The sequence below is a fragment of the Rhincodon typus genome, chromosome 10 (assembly GCF_021869965.1).
Source record: "Rhincodon typus isolate 14 chromosome 10, sRhiTyp1.1, whole genome shotgun sequence".
NCBI classification, from domain to species: domain Eukaryota; kingdom Metazoa; phylum Chordata; class Chondrichthyes; order Orectolobiformes; family Rhincodontidae; genus Rhincodon; species Rhincodon typus.
In genome coordinates, this window is record NC_063341.1 from 66,645,942 (window position 1) to 66,671,667 (window position 25,726).

General features: G+C 39.0%; 1 protein-coding gene across 1 annotated transcript in view; it reads right to left on the reverse strand.

The window, feature by feature from the left end:
• The window catches only part of hfm1 (helicase for meiosis 1), a 107,924-nt gene that overhangs the window by 73,500 nt on the left and 8,698 nt on the right, over positions 1-25,726 (reverse strand). The window contains exons 4-14 of the mRNA XM_048601544.1: positions 25,345-25,415; positions 21,908-22,040; positions 15,917-16,068; positions 10,157-10,234; positions 9,804-9,962; positions 9,499-9,699; positions 9,312-9,400; positions 7,045-7,088; positions 6,832-6,933; positions 5,494-5,639; positions 1,850-1,944 (exon numbers count right to left, since the gene is read on the reverse strand). Of these exons, the coding sequence (XP_048457501.1) occupies positions 1,850-1,944; positions 5,494-5,639; positions 6,832-6,933; positions 7,045-7,088; positions 9,312-9,400; positions 9,499-9,699; positions 9,804-9,962; positions 10,157-10,234; positions 15,917-16,068; positions 21,908-22,040; positions 25,345-25,415 (1,270 nt within the window). The remainder of the gene's footprint in view (positions 1-1,849; positions 1,945-5,493; positions 5,640-6,831; positions 6,934-7,044; positions 7,089-9,311; positions 9,401-9,498; positions 9,700-9,803; positions 9,963-10,156; positions 10,235-15,916; positions 16,069-21,907; positions 22,041-25,344; positions 25,416-25,726) is intronic.

Sequence of the window (25,726 nt, forward strand, 5' to 3'; positions counted from 1 at the left end):
TACACATATATATATTCTTCATGGCAACTCCTCAACTACAGTGGGATCCACTTGCCAGAAAATTAGCATCCTTGTCACTTACAATATAAGTGTTGTTCCCTTTAAAATTTGACATTCTTGCAATACTGGCCTGATGAGTGTAAGATGGAAAGCTTCAAGATTATTGGCCTGGCTGTATTATCGTTCGACTCCAGAAACTCAGCTAATGTTCTGGGGACCTGGGTTTAAATCCTGCCATGACAGATGATGGAATTCGACTAAAATAAAGAATGTGGAATTAAGGATCTAATGATGACCATGAATCTACTGATGATTTAATGATGGTCATCTAATGATGACCATAAACCGATTGTCAATTATCAGAAAAACCCACCTGGTTCACTAATGACCTTTAGGGAAGGAAATCTGCCATCCTTACTTGGTCCAGATCCACAGCAATGTGGGTGACTCTTGACTGCCCTCTGGACAATTAAGGATGGGCAATAAATGCTGGCCTAGCCAGAGATGCCCACTTCCCGTGAGTGAATAAAAAAAAGATAATGGCTTACAGGCGGATTCAGGAAAGAAGTACATCTGTTTTCATCCTCTTAAAAAATGTTGCTAGTTTTCATGATGAATACTGACATTATAATGAGTTGATGTTAACCTTCTTCCCTTCACCAAGGTGGCAGGAGGGTCAGATGCAGGCAGGTTAAAATTTTAAAATGGCTTTTGGAGCTGTTGAAACAGCATATCTTTAGATTAACTTGATAGCTTGCTGGAAGGAGGCTTATAGCTCAGAGTCTTCAACATTCTTTCAAAGAAAATAGCTTTGTTGTTTTTAGGTATTTTCCTAATCAACCTGCTCAGAGATGTTATTATACACTTCTGGCGAAGGTGTAACTTGAACCTGGACCTGCTGGTTCAGAAGTAGGGATCCTACCACTGCACCATTACAGCCTTACTTTATTATTTTTAGTTCTTAATTTTTTTAAAAATTTAACCTGTTTTTCTAATCAACCTATTCAGAGATGTTATTACACACCTCTCGAGCAAGTGGGACTTGAACCCAAGCTTCTTGGTCCCCTTTGTCATTTTTAATTCTGATTCTCTCAACAGATTCACCTGCAATAGTCCTTCTAATGTCCATCTACTTACTTGCTCGCTGAACATAATCTTTGTGACTTCAGTAAAAAAATTACAGACTCTATACAAGGCTGTTTATTTCAAGAATAGAGTTAACCACAAGACCATCTTTTTATGCAAGAATTAGGAGCCACAATTGAGATACCCTAGGCCGCCACCATGCTTACTATTCAATCAGTTCATTTGGGCTTCTTTATTTATCTATTTTGATGTAGTGAATCTTTTCCTGTCAACTCTGTAAATGGAATACCATTTAGTTACTCAGTTAGCTTGCTTGGGTGCTTAATTCTGATTATTAGTTGTTTCCGATGGTTGGCTTGCTAGGTTTATTGGCAGTGCTATGTTATAATGCAGTAGAGCTGAGAGCAAAGCATGAATACCTCAATGATTGCAATTACCACCGACCGAAATCTTTTTAAGAATGCATTTACATCTGACAGTCTGAAAAAATAGCATTTGTAGAATCCAAGTCAATGGAAGAATTTTTCAGCTTTTCATTCCCTATTTGCCTTCATATACTTCTTCAAGCTCCTTGCCAAGTTAACCCAAAAAATGTTGAACTCTACATAACATCAACAGATGAATGCTGCAATCATCCATCCACCTAAAATATGTACATGTGAACCACAGGGAAGTGTGTTCAAACAATAGCAGCACTATACTTAAACTATGTCTGCATGCTTTCTGCATAAATGATTTAAATTCATCCTATGTATTAGAATACCTGCTCTCAATTGTATGTACTCCATCTAACATCTGTGTGTAGTTGTCCTTTGTTTGGGTCCTTGTCATGATAACTACCGCGGCTGTTGTGTCAAACTAAGAGAAATTACAAAAATATTCAGGAATTTAGAATGTTCATACATATACATACAAACATATTGCAGACTATATAGGCTTACATTTTTCTGATCTCACCTCAGTAGGACGTATGTCCTACCCATATCTTATCTCTACCATGATATCAGCCCAGCTTTCTTGATTGGGGTTATTAGGTCTTCATGGAAAGCTCACTAGCCAGTCCAAGAGTTCCCATTTTTTTTTGGAAGTATACTTGATGATTAGTTTATGTGAGCTTGATCATGAAATATCTGATGTAGTATTTGACCACATGAATACCTTGGGACAACCCTGTTTGGAATCCATAAATTATTTTAAAATCTTCTGTCGGATTCACAAAATTTACTACATGTATTTAAATTTTGGGTCACCTTCTCCATGAATACTAGTATTTCAGTAAATATTTGCACTGTAACTCTTCCATAGTTGGCTGTGGTCGGTTTGCTCGACGAGCTGGTTCGTTAGTTCTCAGACATTTCATTACCCTGCTGGGTAACATCATCAATGCAGCCTCTGATGAAGTGCTGTTGTGTTTTCCTGCGTGGTATTTAAACTCCAGGGTCCGTTGGAACTTATTTTTGTTTTTTCTTCACAGTGATGTATATATAGGGTCCAATTCTACGTATTTATTGATGGCCTTCTTGATTTGTGATAGGCTTTGTTGGACCCAGCTGTTCAGGTATCCGTTGTCTTTAAATACTTGGTAGAGGTATTCTTCTTCGTTTTGGCGTAGTTCCGGATTGCTGCAGTGTGTTGTCACTCGTTTAAATAGTGTTTTGACGCAACTCCGTTTGTGAGAAGAAGGCCATCAATAAACACATCGAATTAGACCCTATGTATACACCACCATGAGGAAAAACCGAAAATGAGGTAACCAATTCCAATGGAACCCACAGTTTAAATACCAGATGGGAAAACACAACAGTGCTACATCAGAGCTGTATTGATGATGTTACCCTGCAGGGTTATGAAACGTCTGCAAACTAACGAACCAGCTCAGGGTGTGAACCAACCACAGCATCCACAACCCGAGCTTCAAATCTACTCAAGAATCTTCCATAGTTGTTTCTGAAACTTTGCCACACTTAGCAGAAGATTTTGTAAACTTGTTAAACATTTTGCAACTAAAAGTGGCAACATGAGTGCTTTGCAAAATTTTTGTTTGTGCCTCAGTACTGCTTCCCCAAATATTTCTTATGTAAGAATTAACTTTCCACATAAAATAAAAAACATACTTTGAATTCTTAAGAAGGATCAATATGTTTCAATACAAGGAGGATCAAATTAATTCAAAGCATGCTAACTTGAGTCATCATTACCAAATATATAATTTAACATACGCAGAGTTGAATATAAACTGGTGAATAACATTTAATTCCTCAAAAGCAAAACTGCAATTGAACTGCTCTGACTCCCCACTAAGCTAACAGTGCCGTACAAAAGGCAGTGCCAAATCCTCTTGAGTCAGACTGGATTGCTATCAGTGTAAAACACAAGTATGACAGTATTGTTTTTATGATATTAAATCAATACTATCTTTTGGCAGATCAGCTAAGAGCAGGTCTTGAAGTTACAGAAGACCAGGACCAATTTGTTAGCCTCTATGGTGGTTTTTAGATTTAATCTATCAATAGATGTGTAAAATGTGGCTCCAGAAATGAGCTGGCATGAGCCATCAGTCAAAAGTACTTTAAGTCAAGACTGCTGGAGCAGTGGTAGGCAGATCCGCCTTCAGTTCTGGAAGACTCTCATTTAATCCAGACGGCTGGCAGTCTTTATCAGTCCATGTCCTTTCCACTTCCACGCTCATACCCCAATATACTCAATAATGACTTCAATGTCACTCATAACTGGGAGTAGTTATATTGAGATTTTCTGGGATCGGTGTCTGAACAATCTGTGGGTGCAGGATATTATCAGACGAGTAGACTATCACATGGTCATTTTGAAATTAAGTATTTTAATTTCACAGTACATTAATATGTTACAAAAATAAATGGGGCACCCAGGAGGATGCGATTTCACATCCACAGTTCCCACACAGCAATTTTGTAATTTCAGTCAGAATGACCTAATAAATAGAACTAAAATGGCAAGATTCGAACTTGTGGTGCAGAGGTTGTGTCCCTCCCTCCAAGCCAGAAAGCTTAGGCTCAAGTCCCACTGCTCCAGAGGTGTGTAATAACATGTCTGAACAGATTGTTAAAAATAGATAAACCTAAGTCTGGTCCATGGGAACACAACAGTGCAGCAGTCAAAATGAAGGTCTGTGTTTCCTACTCCACTTCAATCAGCCAACAATTTTTAAATCTCCTAATTTTGAAATCCCAGGACCCTATTAGACTCTTGTGGGATTAGCACATACAAATTGCATCCGATAATGTACATTATACTCTGAACGTGCTGTGTGAAGTATATCTGTTGTGATCTATTTGTATGGTAATAGATTGGAAGATTATGAAGGAGGTGCAAAAGGGCTGAAAATATTCTAAGAATCCAAGAACCGAAGAATTCTTAATCTACATGGTTTTGCTTCCCATTCTATTAGATCAGCTTTTTTTTAAGCATTTGAGCAGTAATGAGATCTTGAGCAATAAAGAGGGTACATTGGCATATATCTCAAAAGGAGGTTTCAGAAAAAAAATTGAGGAGCCTCTGCATAAAATACTGTCTGATCTGTATCACAAACACTTTTCCCTGTGTTTGCTCCATATGGTTTGATACCCATAGTTAACAAGATAGCCTTAGGTTCTTAGGCATGAAAATTTCAACTACGTGTATCCTCAGTCTTTTAGAATAGGGGGTTTCAGATTTTAAGTAGACTTGTTAACTATCTATTTACCCTTTTTATATTATTTCTATCTAGCCAAGCATTGAATTTTAAGATTATGCTCCCTTATGCTTGTATCCCTCCATCATAGGATATAGTGGATTGTATCTTCACTCTGCACTCTTCAAACCATTTATCATTGTAAAAACCTCAATTAAAGCCAACCTTCTAAATTCAGGGGAATATTAAACTAGGTTCATATAACCTGTCCTCATAATTTAACATTTTATCCTCCAGTGATATTCTGGTATATCTGGACTCTACTACTTCTAAAAACAATACTGTCTTAAGTAATTCCTTAAATTTGAATTCTAACCTCTTGGAGGTAAAGGCTAACATTAGCTTTTTTCATTGCATTTTGTATATTAGCTGTAAATGATTGATTTATTTCAATCAGAAATCCATTTGCTTCACCACAGCTTTAGTTGTTCCCATTAAGAATACACATTTCATTTTTCACTTCCCAAGTCCAAATTAGATAACTACACACTTTTCCACACTGAAAATGATGTCTGTATATATCACTTTGTAACCTCTTCCTCCCATTCATTCATTGCAGATTTGTTATCTGCAAACTTGGACAAAAAAGCTACCTACTCTTTCAACCAGGTGATTTATATCTATGTTGATGCACGAGCACAGATCAAGGAAGCAGATAATCACACGTTACATCACTTCTATCATTTTCTATAGTCTACCTGAGGTCGACCAGCTCGGCCCATCATTTGAAGTATATCAGTTTCACTGTATTCTTGAAACATTCCTCCTGCGTAATGCACTGTGGATTTAATTACCACTAAGTGGGCTGGCAAGTTTACTCCCATAGCTAAAGTGCTAGTAGTAACTGTAACAAAATATTATTGAAAAAAGAGTCAGTCAGTGCCTCAAAACTAGTTGAAACTAGTCTGGGGGAGATGGCAGTTCTGGTTTACCTAACACTCATGTCTCAGAGCTGGATCGGTGCATCTGCAGCTAACTGTGATGTCCTGGACCAATAAGAGCATTCACAGAACAAACCATCAGTGTGACAGGGGCTCATACTGGAAAACAGGGGTACAAAAAGAAGGCAGCAACTGCCGTGTTCAATATTCAAACAAACCATCAAAATTAAAAGGCAATTATACCTTAGCTGTCACCTAAATCAGGGCCTGCTGTGCTCAGGTTGGAGCTGGGGCCACTGTAATTGGGATTGAACCTGGGGTCCAGTCCAGAAGCAGTACTGGGGTGCATGATTTCTATTCATGGCCCTGGTGCACCTGTATAGGTTCCACAGGCAGCTTGCTCAACTGCAGATTTTAGACTTCCTGAATCATTGGCAGTTTGCCCCAAGATCCCAGGTGGGAGAAAAAACAGGGAAGGGTACTATCCACAATTGTCAATTGTTCTATGAATTTAAAATAAAATTAACTTGATGATCGATGGCTACTGGTAGCTAGACCACAACACATCTGGGAAACCAGTGTGGAATAGGCCAAACCCCTGCTCTATTGAACAAAATCCAATTACCCTGAAAGACTAAACAAAATTTGTTGAACTCTTCATGAGCATGTGTATGGTCCTAATGCCTATTTTAGGCAGCTACCCAAACACCTTAGAAACAGTCCAGCATAATTTAAAGTTGGACATTTTTAGACAATTCTTGAATTTCAGGACATCGGGCGTTACTATATAGCACTCATTTAACTGATCTATTTATGTAAAATATTTCTGAAGCCTAAATATTTGTCTGATAGTGTGTATTCAATCTAGCTTTTGAACAATAGAAAGTCACGTGGGAGCAGATGATATATTTTGGCAGGTGGTGCTCAAAGTAAGAATCTCTTTTGTAATCTTTGGGTTTTGCTATCACTCGCCAAGATACTGGGCAAGAAAATGTCCAGATCATAGTGAACATGAAGGTTATTTTCTTTTGTCACTTGTTAATCTTTGGTCCGAAACTGAGGAACTGTCTAATGTAAAACCCATAAAATATGAAAATCAGTTAAAACTAGTTGAGCAAAGAAAACAACATGAAAGATGACAGAAATAAAACTTACAAAGTACTGGTACATCTCCTGCAGTGAAAGCAGCTTCAATCGCTTTCCTATCGGATACATCCATACCAGCGTGATGATAACCAACTCCGTATACTAACAGATCTATTAAAATTCGTGCAAAATTGCACATGAAATTATTAATTTTATATATATATATAAATACATATATATACAATTTCTTTGACTCAACAATTCAAAATATAAACATCTTACCTCTAAGCTTTGAATCCTTTATTGAGTTTGTATATTTTTGCAATCTATTGAAATTAAAAGCATTGGATGCATGAATAAATTCAGAAAATTATTTAAACAAAAGAAAAATCTTGTTTTTCAAATTCAGGACTACTACATCTTCAACTGTATAAGTTATGATGCAGAAAAAGACACATTTGTCATATAAGTCTACAGTATGCAAGATACAAAATGTAGAATCTATTATGATCCCAGCTGATGTTATTACTGGACTAGTCAGATTCCCAGACTGAAATCTGGCTTGATAAATAATATTTTGTTTTGTTTTAATTTAACAATGTGAAACACTGAAAGAGAAGCACACAATGCTGGAGATCTTGTTTTAACAACAAAAGAGGTCTATTACATAAATTAAAAGATCATAAAATAGAATAAACTAAGCTATTTACATACAACACAACCTGAAAGATTTTGAAACATACAGTAAAAATACTATCCCATCTATTCCAATGCAATCATTCTACACAAACACCAAGTAGAAATCCCTTCTCTGTCAAATCTATAGGTTTTATTTAATTGTTGATTTCAATTCATGAGCTTGAGAGTCTGACTGCCTCTTTCTTGAATATTCACACAATTGAGTTTAGGCTTTAACAGCTTCAAATAACTCCTAACTGATCTGAAAAGCCCTATACTGAGGTAATCTATTTCCACTTTTTTTCTGAACTAACTCCTTGCTCCAGAGAACTGTTCTTGTATCCAACTTCAATTAGGAATTCTGTGGTCAGAAACAAAAAGGCAGTACAAGCTATAGATGCTTCCCCAAGCAAAAAATCAACTCCTGATCCTCCTAACTGAACTAATGCTCTTCAATGTTAATTCTGTCTCCTTGTAAAACTTCTAAATAAAACAAATTTTCATGAGCATTCTAGTAATTCTCTCTGTCTCTTTCTCACACACTGGTTTAAAAATTTTAAAAAATCATTAACTCCCTTCATACTGTTATGGACCAGACCAAACCCCCTTCAAAAGTATTGAGGAGATAGCCTAGACCCTAACTTTTATCTTATTTAAAGGCAAGTGTAAGGTGCTATGGTCAAGTATAATTTGATTGGTTAAACCACTCAGCTTTATGCAAAACACATTTTATTCTTACCCTATAGTTAAAACACAAATAAAAGAGCAAAAAATTAGTGTAGTTTTAACTCTATTGGAAAACATGACAGAATAATAGATTATTTAACTACTAAACAGCAACTGTTCCAATATAGTAACATCCCATAAACATTCACTTGGCAAAGACAAATTCAGTAAAATAGATTGTCTCACATATGGTGTTTCTCCAGTCCAGGAAGAAGGAACACCAAAAGAAAATTCTGGTAGAGACAGAACTCCAGATTTTTGCTGTGGCCAAGAGAGATGCAACAGCCTCCGCAGCCAACTTCAAAACCCCCACAACTACTGAAAGCTAAACTAAATCCCTGGTTGTGTGGAAGCCTGATTTCACCCATTCATGCTTCTTCTATTGTTCCAACTTAAAAAAACCCAAGGCCTCAAAAGCTGTGTACTTTATTGCTTTGTAATAGACAGTTCAGCATCTATGGCTCAAAACCTCTCTTCAGAAAAAGGACAAAATACAACTCTTAAAGTCAAAATATTGTCACAACACACATAGACAAAACCCACCAGTTCAAAATCCAAACTCAAATAAATCATATTAGTATATGTACATAAATCACACATTTTACAACATACAGTGCATTATCTTTGACAGGAGTTAAAGAAATAATCAACCTGACCAATAGTTGTTTTTTCATTTAAAATTTCTGCATGACCTTCTTCATCCCATTACATTTTTTAAAAACTTATTTCTATGGAAAATGTATCCTTACAAGCAAAAATAAAACTTAAAAACACAGCTGTTTCCACAAAAAGTTGCTGAAACAAATCACTCAGTATAAAATAGCTTACCTACGCTCAAAATACTAGATGTAGGAATAGAGGTTAATCTGATAATATGTAAATATTTGCCTTAAATTCTGATTATGCCAGTTTCTTTCTAATACTTAACATACTATTTTGATATTATGTACAAGTAATCCCAAATTATTACACAGAATTATTAGAAGGTGAGTTTCATATATTTGTATTTATTTAAGATCGTAGTACATAAAAATATTTCAGTGTTGTACTGTCGTTCAAGATTCTTTCCAAGTTCAAGAATTTGCAAGTTCACTATACTAAACTTCAAGTCTTTACTTCAACACGATTCAGGAGAAAATTGCTACCTTTGCTTGTGGTCCGTGGTCATGATAAATTTGGCATCCTTTGCAAGTATGGATGCAGCCTGTTGCACACCTTTCCTTGTAGCACAAAACTGAAAGTTTGAAAAAAAAATCACATTTTCAAAAACACATTAAAAAAAACTGTACATTGAAGATGTAAGAAGTGAATCAGAATTAACATAATAAGTACCACCAGAGCAGGTTTCTGCTCAGAATATGTCTGGATAACGCTAGCCATTTTGTAATTAAGCGATAAGTCAAACTTGAATTCAGTTTGAGTGCTGGAGCAAGGAAATCCAAGAACAATTTTGCGGAGCTTTACTGGTCGATAGCTTTCATCTATCTTCATGGCAATTCCTGGTCCTTTTCCATCTGATAACCATTCTGCAATCTTAGGAAGTAGAACAAAAGATGCACAAATACAGGAAATGTTCATGGGCATCAAGCAAAATTTCAGCACATTAATTTTATATAATATGATGTGGATAGACTTACATCCTCAACATTAGGAATTGTTGCAGAAACTGCTACAAATCTCAATGTTTTATCATCGAGTTGATTAGACATACGTGAGACAGCTAACTGAACTGTTTTCATTCTGCTGACTACAACTTCAAGAGTTGCACCACGACATTCATCTTTCACAACATGTACCTAGAATAATAAATATTTGTTATTTCAAAATGGAAAAGTAGCCCTAAAAATTCAATGGAAATAAATTGCATGCATTTTCTTTAAAACTTTTGCATACTAAATGTGCACAATTCCTTAGAAGTTAAAAACATTGCTAATCAAATCAAAAGACAGTGAACTATAATTTCACAATATGTGAATAATTTAACCCTTACCTCATCAATGAGGAAAAGCCTCACAAATTGTACTAATGAATTATCTCTCCATTTTCTGGTCATGGTGTCCCATTTTTCCTTAAAAAAAAATTTAGAATCTGAATACAAAAGGCCAAATACACGACTAGACAAAATGCATTTTTTATAACTTTTGACAGGAAAATATAAACTTCTTGGAGTAACTTTAATTTTGTCAAATGGGTGCAAACAATTGAATGCTCCATCTCAGCTTCCTCACAAAGTCCCCAGCATTACAGATGCTAGTTTTCCACCAATTCAATTCTTGATATCATTTGGAGTGAATTGGCTGAAGGCACTGTATATTAAAAAGTCTATGGGCCCTGACAATATTGTGGCAATTGTAACCCAGCAAGGTTGTACCAGTCCAGGTACAATGGTGACATCTTTGAGGCAATGTGGAAAATTACCCATATATGTCCTTTCCACCAAAAGCAGGCTACCTCCAAACTGACCAATCCCCATCAGTTTATTCTTGATCATCACATGTTTAAGGTGTGTAAGATTATGAGGGTTATGAACAGGGTAAATGGAGAGCAGTTGTTCCCTTTGGTTGAGGGGTCAATCACGAGAGGGTAAGGGACAGGAGATTCAGAGGTGAATTGGGAAAAAGCCTTTTCACTCAGCAGATGGCGGGAATCAGAAATGCACTGCCTGGGAAGGTAGTGGAGGCTGGAAACCTTACGTCTTTTAAAAAATATTTGGGCGAGTACTTCGATTATCATAACATTCAAGAATATGGGACAAGTGCAGGAAATTGGGATTAGCGCACTTCTAGTGATAGTTATGTTGGTGCAGACTTGATGGGCAAAGGGCCTTTGTGCTGTATGAATCTTTCAACCTATAAAGCTATCAGCAAAATGATTGAATATTTCATCAGCAATGCTATCAAGTAGCATCTACTCAATAACAACCTGCGTATTGACACTTAGGTTCCTGAGTTCACTGCAAGTTTAGTGAAACAAAATCGAAAAGGTAACTTCAAGAGGAAAGTGAGACTGACTGTTCTTGACAGCAAGACGCATTTGATAGAGTGCAGCATCAAGGAGCTCTAGCTAAACTGGAGTCAGTTGGAATTGAGGGAAAATTTTCCAGTGATTGGAGTCACACTTAGCACAAAGGAAGATGGTTGTGGTTGCTGGAAGTCAGTCGTCTCTATTCCAGACACCAAATGTCAGGGAGAAAATTCTCCCTCGTTGAAGTCATACCTCGTACAAAAGAAGATGGTTGTGGAGACCAATCATCTCAGACACAGAACTTCACTGCCGGAGTTCCTCAACACAGTTTCCAAAACCCAGACATCCTCAGCTGCTTCATCAATGACCCTCCCTCTAAACTAAAAACCTTTTGCCTCCACATGGTCCATATTGCTCTATTCCCACCCTATTCATTTATCTGTCAAGATGCCTCCACCACCTCCTCTGGCAGTGCATTCTATCCATACCTCTCATAATCTTGTAAACATCTATCAGATTGTCCTTCATCCTTTGACATTCAAGTGAAAACAAAAACAAAAAAAAAATCACAATCCCTCTGACACTTTACACCACTTTCAAAATTTCCAGTTTGCAGTCTTCCGCCACCTCCACTTCACCATGGTCATGCAAGCCCTCTACACATCTATCCCCCACCAGAATGGTCTCAGGGCTCTCCACTTCTTCCTGGAACAAAGGACTGAACCATCCCCATCTACCACCACCCTTTTGTCTGGCCAAGCTCATCCTCACGCTCAACAACTTCTTTTTTAACTTCTCTCATTTTCTTCAGGTCAGATGGGTGTACGCAAATGGACCCCAGTTATGCCTGTCTCTTTGTGGGGTACGTGGAACATTCCTTGATCTGGTTCCCATCCACATCTCTTTCTCTGATATAGCGATATCATCGGTACTGCTCCTCTCTCGTCCGAAATTGGAAAGGTTTATCGATTTCACTTCCGATTTCCACCCTGCCCTCACCTTCACCTGGTCCATCTCTGACTCCTCCCTTCCCTTCCTCGACATCTCTGTTTCTATGTTTGGGGATAGACTGGCCATTAATATCCATTATAAACCCACCAACTCCCACAGTTACCTGGACAAACATCCTCGCACCCTGCTTCCTGTAAAAACTCTATCCCATTCTCCCAGTTCCTCCATCTCCAACACATATGTTCTGATGATGCCAACTTTGAAAAGGGAACCCCCAAACTATCATCTTTTTCCTCAGCCAAGAATTCCCCAGCACCATTGTTGACAGGGCCCTCAACTGGGTCTGACCCATCTCTCGCACTTCAGCCCTGACCTCTTCGCTTCCCTTCCGCAACAGCGATAGGGTTCCCCTTGTCTTTAGCTACCATCCCACCAGCATCTACATCCAGAAAATCATTAACCAGCATTTCCACCACCTCCAGCGAGATGCCACCAACAGATACATATTCGCCTCCCCTCTCTTGTCAGACTTCTGCAAGGACTGTTCCCTCCGGGACACCCTGGTCTACTCTCCTTCACTCCCAACACCTCCCCACACCTCATGGCACCTTTTTCTGCAATCGCTGAAGGTGTAAACTTACCCATTTACCTCCTCCCTCATTGGTATCCAAGGGCCCAAACATACCTTCCAGGTGAAGCAGCACCTTACCTGCACTTCACACAATCTAGTCTACTGCATTCGCTGTTCACTATGTGTGGGGGAGGCAGTGGCCTAGTGGTATTATCACTGGACTGTTAGTCCAGAGACCCAGATGGCATTCTGGGGACACTGGTTCGAATCCTGCCATGGCAGATGGCGGTGGAATTTGAATTCAATAAAATATCTGGAATTAAGAATCTAATAATGACCATGAATCCATTGTTGATTGTCAGAAAAACCCATCTGGTTCACTAATGTCCTTTGGGGAAGGAAACTGCCATCCTTACCTGGTCTGGCCTACGTGATACCCCAGGCCCACAGCAATGCGGCTGACTCTTAACTGCCCTCTGGGCATTTAGGGATGGGCAATAAATGCTGCCTGGTCAGTGACGCCCTCATCCCATGAATGAATAAAGAAAAAAAATGTGGTTTCCTCTACATTGGGAAAACAAAGCATAGTCTGAGTAACCGCTTCGGAGAACACCTAAATTCTGCCTGCAAAAATTACCCTGAGCTTCCAGTTGCCTGCCACTTCAACACAACACCCTGTTCCCTGGCCAATATATCTGTCTCAGGCTTGCTGCAGTGCTCCAGTGAAACTCCAGCGAAGCTTAGCAAAAGCTGGAAGAACAACACCTCATTTTCTGCTTAGAGGCCCTGCAGCCTTCTGGACTTAATATCGAGTTCCATAACTTTAGGGTTTGAACTCTGTCATGTCCTTGCCCCCAACCCCACACACCAGCCCTTGTTATCACATAGTCTGCTATTACACACAACCCATTGCTAGCCACTAACAGTCTTCATTAACAGCTATTCACCCTCCTAGCCAGATAGTTATTCACTCCTTTGACTGTCCAACTGTTTTTCTCTTTGGGCTCTATCTCTACCTATCGTTTACTCCTTAACTCCTTCCCTCCACTGTATCTTCTGCATATAAATTGACATTTTCCTAGTTACCATCAGTTCTGAGGAAGTGTCACTGGACATGAAACGTTAACTCTGATTTCTCTTCACAAATGCTGTCAGACCTGTTGAGCTTTTCCAGCAATTTCTGTTTTTGTTTCTGATTTACAGCATTTGCAATTCTTGTGGTTTTTATTTTGAAAGAGAAAACTAAGTTTTTCCAATCTCTCCGCATAGCTAACACCCTCCAAACCAGGTCTCTGTAGCCTCTCCAAAGCCTCCACAACCTTCTGGTAGTGTGACGACCAGAACTGTATACAATATTCCAAATATGGCCTAACTGCTGCAACATGACTTGCCAATTTTTGTACTCTATGCCCCATATGATGAAGGCAAGCATGCCATATGCTTTCTTGAACACCTTATCCACATGTGTAGCTACTTTCAGGGAACTCTAGACCTGCAAGCCTAGATCCCTCTGTATGCTATTAAGGGTTCTGCCATTTACTTTATACTCCACTCCTACATTAGACCTCCCGAAATGCATCACCTTGCATTTGTCTGGTTAAATTCCATATGCCATTTGTCTGCCCAACTCTGTAGGCTATCTACATCCTGCTGTATCCTCTGGCAATATTCATCCTAACCAGAGCTCCCCCCATCTTTGTGTCATCCACAAACTCATTAATCAGGCTAGTTACATTCTCCTCCAAATATTTTTATTTATTACAAACAACAGAGGTCCCTGTGGAACACCACTAGTCACAGATCTCCAGTCAGAAAAACAACCTACCACCACTATTCTCTGTCTTCTATGACTAAGCCCCATTCTGTATCCACCTTATCAGCTCACTGCAGATCCCATGTGACTTCATTTTTTGTATCAGCCTGCCATGACAGATCTTGTCAAAGGCCTTGCTAAAGTTCATAAAGATAACATCTACCACCCTATGCTCATCAATCACCTTTGTTACTTCCTCAAAAATCTCAATCAAGTTTGCGAGATACGACCTTCCTCGCACAAAGCCATGCTGCCTATCATTAATAAGTTCATATTTTTCCAAATGTGAATGAATCCCATCCCTAAAAATCTTCTCCAATGATTTCCCTACCTCCAATGTAAAGATCACCAGCCTGTAATTTCCTGTATTATCCCTGTTGCCCTTCTTACACAAAGGAAAAATGCCAGCTTTTCTCCAGTCCTCTGGGACCTCTCCTGTGACTAAAGAGGATACAAAAAGTTCACACAAGGCCACAGCAAATTCCTCACCTGCCTCCCTTAGCATTCTGGGATAGATCTCATCAACCCTGAGGACTTGTTTACCTTAATGTTTTTTAAAACACTCAGTACCTCTTCCTGTTTTTATGTTGACAAGTCCTAGAATATTGACATGCCCTAGAATATCAATACACCCCTCTCGAGATTCACCATCCACCACGTCCTTCTCCTTTGTGAATACTGATGCAAAGAATTTGTTAAGGACCTCAGCCACTTCCTTTGTCCACACATAAATTCCCTCCTTCGTCCTTGAGTTGTCTTACATTTTCCTAACTACACTCTTACTCCTGACAAATGTATAAGACGTCTTGGGATTTTCCTCAATCCTGTCTAAGACTTTTCATGGCCCCTTTTAGCTCTCCTAATTTCTTGTTTGAGTTCTTACCTGCTATCTTCATACTCTTCGAGGTCTCTGTCTGTCTTTAATTTTCTAAATCTTTTTTATGCCTCCTTTTTCTTTTTGACTAAGCTCTCAATTTCTCTGGTCATCCAAGGTTCCTGAATCTTGCCATAATTGTTCTTCATTTTCATAGGGACATGCTTGTCCTGAACTTGAGTTGGCTGGTCTTTAAAAAATTCCCACATACCAGTTATGGATTTACCCTCAAACAGTCACGCCCAGTCTCCATTCCCCAGTTCCTGCCTAATATTGTGGTAGTTAGCCTTCCCCCAATTTAGTATTTTCACCCAAGGACTACTCTTATCGTTATAGAGAACTATAATATGTAGTTATCCTTATATAGACTACCCTTACTCTTATAGAGAGTAACTTAAAACTTACAAAATAATGTTCCTAAAATACTCTCCCCTGAAACTTCTATCACCTGGCCAGACTCATTCCCCAATACCTGGTCTTGTCTTGCCTCTTTCTTAGTTAGACTGCAGTATACATCACATTTCATATTTTATAAAATTTCATACTGTTTACTGAGTTGTTCAGGACAGATACCTACGGGAGTAGTTATGATAATATGGGCGTCTTGAATTTCAAAATAGTCATCCATTTCTGTATCTCCAGTTAGCTCTTTACAGTTCAGTCCAATAGGCCCAAACTTTTCTTTCCAATCTTCATTTCGCTGATTACATAAAGTTTTGATTGGAGCCACTAAGAAAACAAAAGGTTTCATCATATACCTTAGAGTCATGGAACCTTGTAACTCAGTATTATGCTCCATAAGACATATTTTACTCTACCTCTAACAAGTGTCAAAGGAGGCAAGCTAATTATTTATAGGTTTGTAAAAATTGTCATCAGTTCTCAGAGCAATCTATTAATTACAAGAAAAGTAGAGAAAATTATTTCAATGTTTGTTAAAAGTAACATGTTATCTTAGACTGGTAAAAACAATAGGCTCAGATCAAAAGGTCAAATTCTTGATTGCAGTTAAGAAATTAACAGCAATATTTAGTAGAAACTACATAGGTTTTTCACAGGATGGAAGGAAATTTAATAACAATGGCAGGGGATTCAACACAGTTTTCCTTTGCCCGCTGGTTGTAGAGCTCATATTAGTCAAATTCATAGAACAAGTCATCCAACTCACCTTCTGAGTCATGTAACAGTTCCTAACAGAAGGGGAAAGTATGTCCTTAAAATGGAAATGGTGACACATACAAACAAAACTTAACCTGAAATTGACACCGATTTCAGTATGGTCAAGTCGATTTTGCAACTTAAGAGCTGTTTAACCAATTGATGTCACCAGACTGTGTTTCTCAACAAGCTTGATTGAGTTTTTAATGTTTTGATAACAGCTACTGATGATAGATAACATTCAAGTTGGTCAATAACTCTTCACTTGGGGCTTGAAACTGTGCTATTTCTTATTAATGCACGAACAGAAGTGGTTGTTTAAATAACTATTTTATTTTAATTGAAAATTTTCCTAGTTTAGAATAAATAGTTCAATGCCACCTGAAGTAGCATTTTGAAGATCTGGGCAAAATGCAATAAAATGCATGCTAATACTGCACAGCAAGATTTAAAATCGTCTATTATGTTTAAAAGGTTGTGTTACCACACGGTATCCAGACATACACTATCCTTAGAGAAAGTTTAGTTAATAAATAAATAAAATTAGAAATACTTTGCCATTTGAGGTGATGGAATAAATGTAACCAAGGAGCTCTGCTTGTTGGGAAATAAATCCCGAGAAACAATCATTCATAGTTACAGTAGTTGTGGTAGTTAGTTGCACCCATGCCCACTTATAGAGGGCTCAAATACATTTCATGGTTTCAGCTTACAAATCAAGTGATTTACCTGTGCAGTACCAAAAGACCTTTGCATTGTTCCAAGTGCCACACTTCAGTGGAGATGTTAAACTGAGGCCCAGCCGAGAGTTCAGGTGGACTCAAAGACTGTTTATAGAGGGAATTATTCTACTTTCACAAGCATTTCTCAATCAACTAATTATTCAAAGAAAATTATCTATTAATCCAACCCAATGTAAATACAATGGCTCCAGGTTTTCAGATGACACAAAGCAGGGTGGGAGGGTGAGCTGTGAGGAGTGTGCAGACATGCTTCATTGTGATCTTGATAAGTTGAATGAGTGTGCAAATTCATGGCAATGAAGTATAGTATGGATAAATTTGAGATTATCCAAAATAAAAACTGAAAGAACTGCGCATGCAGTAAATCAGAAACAAAAACAATAATTGCTGGAAAAGCTCAGCAGGTCTGGCAGCACCCGTGCAGAGAAATCAGAGTCAACGTTTCAGGTTGAATGACCCTTCCTCCAAGTTCTGAGGAATTGCAGAATCCCTACAGTGCAGAAGCAGACCATTCAGTCCATTGAGTCCACACCAACCTTCCAAACAGCATCCTTTCCAGATCCTTCTCCTTCTCTATCCCTGCATTTCCTCTGGCTAATCCACATAGCCAGCACATCCCTGGACACTATGGGCAATTTAGCATGGCCAATTCACCTAGCTTGCACATCTTTTGGACTGCGGGAGCACCTAGCAGAAACCTGCGCAGACCCAGTGAGAATGTGAAAATTCCACACAGTCACCAATGGTGGAACTGAACCCAGGTCCGTGGTGCTGTGAGACAGTAGAGCTAACCACTGAGCCACCGTGCTGCCCACAGCAGGGTTACTCAACACAAAACGTTAACTCTGATTTCTTTCCACAGACGCTGCCAAATCTGCTGAGTTTTTCCAGGAATTTCTGTTTTTGTTTGAGATTATCCATGTTGGTAACAAAAGCAGCAAGGAAGATCTGAATGGCAATTGACTGAGAAAGGAAGAGGTGTAAAAGTGACCGGGGTGGCCTTGTCCACCAATTGCTGGGACTAAGCATCCAGGTGCAGCAGCTGCTAAAGAAGGCGAATGGTACGTAGGCCTTTGTAGAGGATTCAAGTGCAGGGATATCTTCCTGCAATTGTACAGAGCCTTGTGAGACCACATTCGGTGTTTTGTGTGTAGGTTTGGTTTCCTTATCTGAGGAAGGATGTTCTGGCTATGGAGGGAGTGCAACAAAGGTTTACTAAACCGATTTGTGGGATGGCAGGACTGATGTACGAAGAGAGATTGGTTTAGTTAGGACTATATTCCAAAGAGAATTGACAGACTGTTGGGTGCTCAGTTTTACAGAGACATGGCTCAATCTTGCTACACCTGATTATGCCTAACAACTTGAGGGTTTCTCAGTTCACTGAATGGACTGCTTGGCATCCTTGACCAAGGGAAGGGACTGTGGAGTCTGCCTCCTAATCAACACTCCCTGTTGCTCAGACGTGGCGACCCTGATGAGTTACTGCTCCCCAGACTTACAATACCTTAAAGCACCGTCCCTACTCTCTGCCGTGTGAGTTCACCTCCACTATCCTGACAGCAGTGTACATTCTGCTCAAATCGGAAGTGAACACTGCACTTGATGAACTATACAACGCTATAAACAGTCTTGAGACAGAATTCCCTAAGCCTTTGTTCATTGTAGCCGGTGACTTCAACCAGGCCAACCTCACGGACATGTTAACAAAATACCATCAACAAGTCTCCTGTCTCAGCAGAGGTCTGAACATCCTTGATCATTGCTATACAACCATCAAAGATGTCTATCATTCCATTCCCCATCTGCATTTTGGAAAATCAAATCAAAACGCTGTGCTCCTCCTCCCATCTTACAAGCAGAAATTGAAGCATGAGGACCCAGTAAAGAAAGTAGTGCAGTGCTGATCTGAGGCAATGGAAGGGCTTCTATGGGACTGCTTAGAGTCTATATTCAAGAACTCAATGGCCAACCTAACAGAGTATGCCACTACCATTACAGACTTCATTAGTAAATGTGCAGAAGACTGTGCGAAAGAAGTTAATCCGAATGTTCTCCAACCGGAAACCATGGATGCGCTGGAGGTCCATTCCCTACTGAAGTCCAGGTCTGAGGCATGCAAGTCAGGCAATCCTGACCTTTACAGGAAGTATAGGTACAACCTTCACAAGGCCATTAAGAGATGCCAAGAGGCAATATCAAGCTTCAGGCCCAGATCAACCCCACTGCCACCCATTGTTTGTGCCAAGGCTTACACGACATAACGGGCTACAAAGCAAAGTTGAACAGAATCGTGGGCAACAGTACATCCCTACCTGACAAGCTCAATGCATTCTACACTCGCTTTGAACAGAAGGTCAGTGAAATGATGTCACCTATTCCAACAGCCTCAGATGCATCTGTACTCACGATCACCACTGCAGATGTTAGATCTGCCTTCTGGAGACTAACCCATGGAAAGTGACTGACCTGAATGCAGTCCCTGACTGTGCACTCAGATCCTGTGTGGACCAGTTGGTGGGAGTATTTGCAAACATCTTTAACCTCTCCTTACTATGATCTGAAGTCCTCACCTGCTTCAAGAAGATCGCGATTATCCTAGTGCCAAAGAAAAATCATGCATCATGCCTTAATGACTGTCGCCTGGTGGCTCTAAACTCCATAATTATGAAGTACTTCAAGAGGTTAGTCATATCTCATATCAACTTTGGCCTACCAAACCGCCTTGATCCTTTGCAATATGCCTACTAGAGCAACAGGTCTGTGACAGACACCATGTTCCTGGCCCTACACTCATCTCTGGAACATCTGGATAACAAGGATCTGCAGTTCTGCATTCAATACCATATTTCCAACAAACTCACCTCACAACTCCAAGACCTAGGTGTTGGCTTCCTCCTCTATAACTGGATCCTTGACTTCCGAACCTATAGACCACAATCAGTAAGAATAGGTGACAACACCTCCTCCACCACAATCCTCAACACTAGTGCACCTCAAGGTTACATACTCAGCTCCCTATTACACTCCCTATACACTCAAAACTCTGTGGCCAAAATCTGTCCCAGTCCATTTACAAGTCTGCAACAACACCACTGTTGTAGATCACGTCTTAAACAACTAGTCAGAATACAGGAAAGAGATTGAGACCTGAGTGGCATGGGAAAAGACAACAATCTCTCCATCAATGTCAAAATGAAGGTGTTGGTCATTGATTTCAGGAAGCAGAGTGTATGCTATGCCCCTGTCTGCATCAATGTTGTTGAGGTAGAGATGGTCAAGAGCATCTAGTTCCTGGAATGATGATCACCAGCATCAACAGATGGTCAAGAAAGCACAACAATGTCTCTATTTCCTCAGGAGGTCAAAGAAATTTGGCATGTCCACAAGTTGCTTATCAACTTTTATAGCTGCACCATAGAAAGCATCCTATCTGGAGACAGCATGGTATGGCAATTGCTCTTCCCAAGACCACAAGAAACTACAGAAAGTTGTGAACACAACCCAGTCCATCTCGCTAACCAGCCTTCCATCTATACTTCCCGTTGTCTCGGGAAAGCAACCAACATAATCAAAGCCCCCTCCCACCTTGGTTATACTCTCTTCCGCCCTCTTCCATTGGGCAGAAAATGTAAAAATTTGAATATATATATGAGCAGATTCAAGAACAACTTCTTCCTTGCTGTTATCAGACTTTTGAACGGGCCTCTCAAATGTTAATTCTGATCTCTCTGCATCTTATCTGCAGTTGTAACATTGCATTCTGCACGCGGTTCTGCTACCTTGATGTATGATACAATCTCCCACTTTGTATGATACAATCTGCCTGTATAGCATGAACAACACTTTTCACTATATCTCAGTACATGCGACAACAATAAATCAATCAATATATTCACTGGAGTTTAGAAGAATGAGGGGAATCTCATGGAAACCTACATTTCTAACACGATTAGACAGGAAGGATGTTTCTGAAAACTGTGGAGTCCAGAACCAGGGGTTCTTGTCTAAGGATTTAGGAATGAGATGAGAAAAATGTCTTCACCCCGAGAGAGGTGAGCCTGTGGAATTCTCTGCCACAGAAAGCAGTTGAGGCCAAAACACTGAATGTTTTCAAGAAGTTAGATATAGTTCTTAGGCATAAGGGATCAGAGGATATGGGAAGAAAGCAGGAAGATGATGCTATCATGATCATATTGAATGGCAGAGCAAACTTGAAGGGTGAACAGCTTACTCCTGCTCCTATTTTTACGTTTCTATATAATGTGAGTAGTGGCAACTTCCAGTGCAGAAAATGGGTACTGCATTAATCTACAAAACAGTCCCTCCACTTCAGAATAATCTGTGTGAAATGCAATGAGAATTATTTGAGTCACTAAGTAATGTGCTTCATCAATGTAAATCACTCGTCCCTCTTGGGGTAGTTAAAATGCTGATTTGGCTGTTGAGTGAGTCTTGTTTGCAAATCCTTCTATGTACAAATGACTGTTGTGACAGAAACCATTTTAGTAGTAATTTCAATAATAAATAGCTAGTTGGACTTAAGATTATCAATTGAAAATACACCATTCTACTTTATTTTTTGTCTTGATTTTTAAAGTTGTAATGAGAAACAAAACATTCTGTTTTAGATGAAAAAAATCCATAGCTTTTTACATTAAACTTACTGTATACAATTTTTATATTAGACCATGGCTTTGGAACTTGCATCAGTAATCCAACAATGGCCAGTTCAAAGAGTACAGTCTTTCCAGAGCCAGTTGGGGAACAAATCACAAAGTTCTTCTCTGTGTAAAGAAGCTAAAAAGTATCCACAAATATTAGGTCTAATTGATAAAATGACTAAGACAAGGATCAATATGACTTTCAAAACATGTTATACAACCTCAATATTTTGTCACATGTGGATTTGAGCAGCTAATTCATACTGTTTTCTTTCCCCTATGTAAGTGGCGTGGTGCCCAGGCATCAAGTTCAAATATCATGCCACGGGATGACAGGATACAAAGTGGGGCTCCACAGTTTGTTTCTTTCCCATTCTATCTTATGGATGATCTATCTTCAGATTTCAACAAAATAAACAGAATTAAAATAAGAGAAAAATTGGAACATGTTTGAAGGAATAATATTAAGTGTGCAGGATAAATGAATAAGAAACAGAACTGATAAACACAACCCCAAATAGATGAAGAAGTGAAAGAGAGTAAATTACTCTCTACAAGTCCTGAAGGAAGAAAGGGAATAGATTCACTTAGATGAATATAGAGAGAGATACAGAGAAAGATTAAAGATTTAGTAAAAGTTTTGCAAAACTAAATTCATTCAGTTTAGGTTATGTCCATTACTAGAATGGATCTGAGAGGATCCTCCTTTCTTGTGTATCTCCATCCATCACCCCATTTATCATAGTCACATGGGATTGAATAATGCTAATTAAGTCTTTGAATGAACTAACTGACTAATTCTATTCTCCTTTTCTTTCCCCATTGTGTTGCAATGTCTTTCTTTCTTCTCTTTCTAATCCTCTTTCATGTTTCTTAGTAGGCTCAATACTTGTTGCATGGAAAAACTGAAGAGGCTAGAGCAGACAATGCTGGTTTTTGAGATTTGTTTGGACTATAAAGTAAACTCCCATTATTTCTCAAACAATAGGTCCTTCCTTTAGAAAGTCCACTATATGTCTGACAGAAACTTGGGTCTCATTATAGATAACAAGGTGTAGAGCTGGATGAACACAGCAGGCCAAGCAGCATCAGAAGAGCAGGAAAGCTGACGTTTCGGGTCTGGACACTTCTTCAGAAAATGAGTCTCTTATAGTTGTTCTCAGACAGCTTGGGAGTTTCTAATTAGGATCATAACTTATCTCCCAAAAGTCATCTGTTCATTGTCTTCTGATCTTCAAACAGTACGGGCATTGTGGACTGTTACATAATAAAAGCATCATGGTTATCCACTGGGTATTAATGTACAAACTTACATTGTGATCAGGAATAACTTGAAAATTTAGAAATTATATCCTTCCACTTCATGTGTGCAGTTGATCGGCAGATTTAACACTAATAGTCTCCAGAATTTCACTTACAATATGCAATGAATACAGCAATGATAACAGGTACCAACAACAGCCCAGCAATCGTGTTCAGAACTAGTTGCGTCCTTCACCATGCTGTTCCAGCACAAATACAAAACTGATATATAGCTAACAATATAGAAAATGGTCCAAAAAGGCAAGACAAACTCATTCTAGTGAATTATCATAGGCTACTGCAGTAGCCTATCTTCTATCATCAAAATGATGAAAATAGTCAGCAACAGTATTATCAAACAATAATATCAAATTTCCGACGAAAAATACAGGTCTGACATGTTAACTCCATTTCTCACTCCACACATGCAACCAGACCTGCTAAATAGTTCCAACTTTTCTGTTTTTATATCAACATCCTGAGAATGTGATTATCAAAACTCAAATGGATCAACTACCTAAATGCCACAACAACTCAGAAGTTAGATATTTTGGCAAGTGGCTCACTTCCCACTCACAGCTATTCCACCACTTACAAGGCACAAGGCAGGAGCTTGATGGAATTCTCTTCACTTGCCTGGATGAATGCAGCTGCACCAAAACCTCAAAAAGCTTAACATAATCTGGACAAATTGTTCCATTTCATTGACAGCTAAGCTGCCACTCTAAACATTGACCATTAGTGCATCATGGCTGCAGCATGCATCACCACAGGGCATAATCTCCTCCAGGACAAGGGCAGCCAATGGATGAAAATACCATTACATTCAAGCTCCCTTCCCAAGTCGCACATTGTCCTGCTTGGACAGTTATTGCTGTGTCTTTATCATTCATAGATCATAGAATAGAATCCCTATAGTGTAGAAACAGGCCCTTCGGCCCAACAAGTCCACACCTACCCTCAGAGAATCCCACCCAGACCCACCCCTCTAATCTACACATCCCTGAACACTACAGGCAATTTAGCATGGCCAATCCACCTAGCCTGCCATCTTTGGATTGTGGGAGGAAACCGGAGTACCCGAAGGATACCCACACAGACATGGGAAGACTGTGCAAACTCCACACAGACAGTCGCCCGAGGGTGAAATCGAATCCGGGTCCCTGGCACTGTGAGGCAGCCGTGCTAACCACTGAGCCACCATGCCATCCAATGAAACGTAGCCGCAGGATTTGAACCTGCGCAGGAGAACTCCAATGGATTTCGAATCATTGCTGAGTCTAAATCCTGAAAGCTCCCTTCCAAGCAGCTGTGGCAGTGCCTTCACCACTTGGAATGAAGCAGTTGAAGTAGGCAGTTCAGCATTACCTTCTTGAAGGCAACAAGGCATGAATAATAAATACTGGCTTTGCTAGTGACACTCAAAGCCCAAGAATGAATTATTTTTTTAAAATTTGGCTCATGGGCTTAATTTCCTTTTCTATGTCAGCATGCATAATCTGATCCTCATAATTTTGTTATTTGGCTTCTACCACTTTATGTGCAACATTCTTCTTCATATTTAGTGTCAATACAATGCTTTTGAGATCATAAATAGCAACTACTTTGTTTCACCTCTGCATATGCCCTGCACAGCCTTTCTTTGACTATCTGTGACTTCCTATCATGTTTATTGTTTCCTTTGTTGAGAATCATCCTCAATCATTGAAAGTAATTCCAGAATAGTAATTAGTGGCTATAGGCCTGTATTGTTAAAGCTGGCTGTTTGAAATTACTGTTAAATCCATTTCTCACAATCACTGCATACTCTACCACTTTGTTAGCAAACTTTGCAACACTTATGCAGTTAAGTGATTTGTTAGCTACTTAAGAGGTGTTAAAAGATTAATTTGTCAGAGATTTGTAATGGATGACTTTTTAAATTCACATTAATTATATAGCTTTCTCAGGAATCTTGTTTTTAAATTATGTGTTTTTGCAATGTTGGTGGTGAGTTGTTACATTCTGAAAAATATTCTGTCCAAGTTGTTAGTGTTACCCTTTCTTTTCTGCTTCTCCCACATATAATCATAAATTTTCTAACAAGTCTTTAATTTGAAGAAAGGCACCATTATTAAACTATCAATTACAGCACATACATCATCTAATGCTTTCGACTGTATGTAGTTGAAATAAGGAAATTCTTTGAAAACGTTTCTGAATTGTACAGCTTTATAAAAGCTGGTTAAGGATTAAGCCAAAACCATTTCAATTTCTTTATTTAGCAATTAGCATGCTGTTAAAAATTTAACAATTGAATAGAAAGTTGTGTGCTTTTTATTCATTTCTCAACATAGCTAATTTTTAATACCAATCAACATATTTGAAATAAAATTATAACATGTGCAGCTGCTGCCATCTAGTGGTAATATCTTCTACAAGAACTAGGATATTTGGAGAGTTCAGTAAAATTGGAGGTGATAGCTCTCCTCTTAGACAACAAGGTGCAGGGCTGGATGAACACAGCAGGCCAAGCAGCAT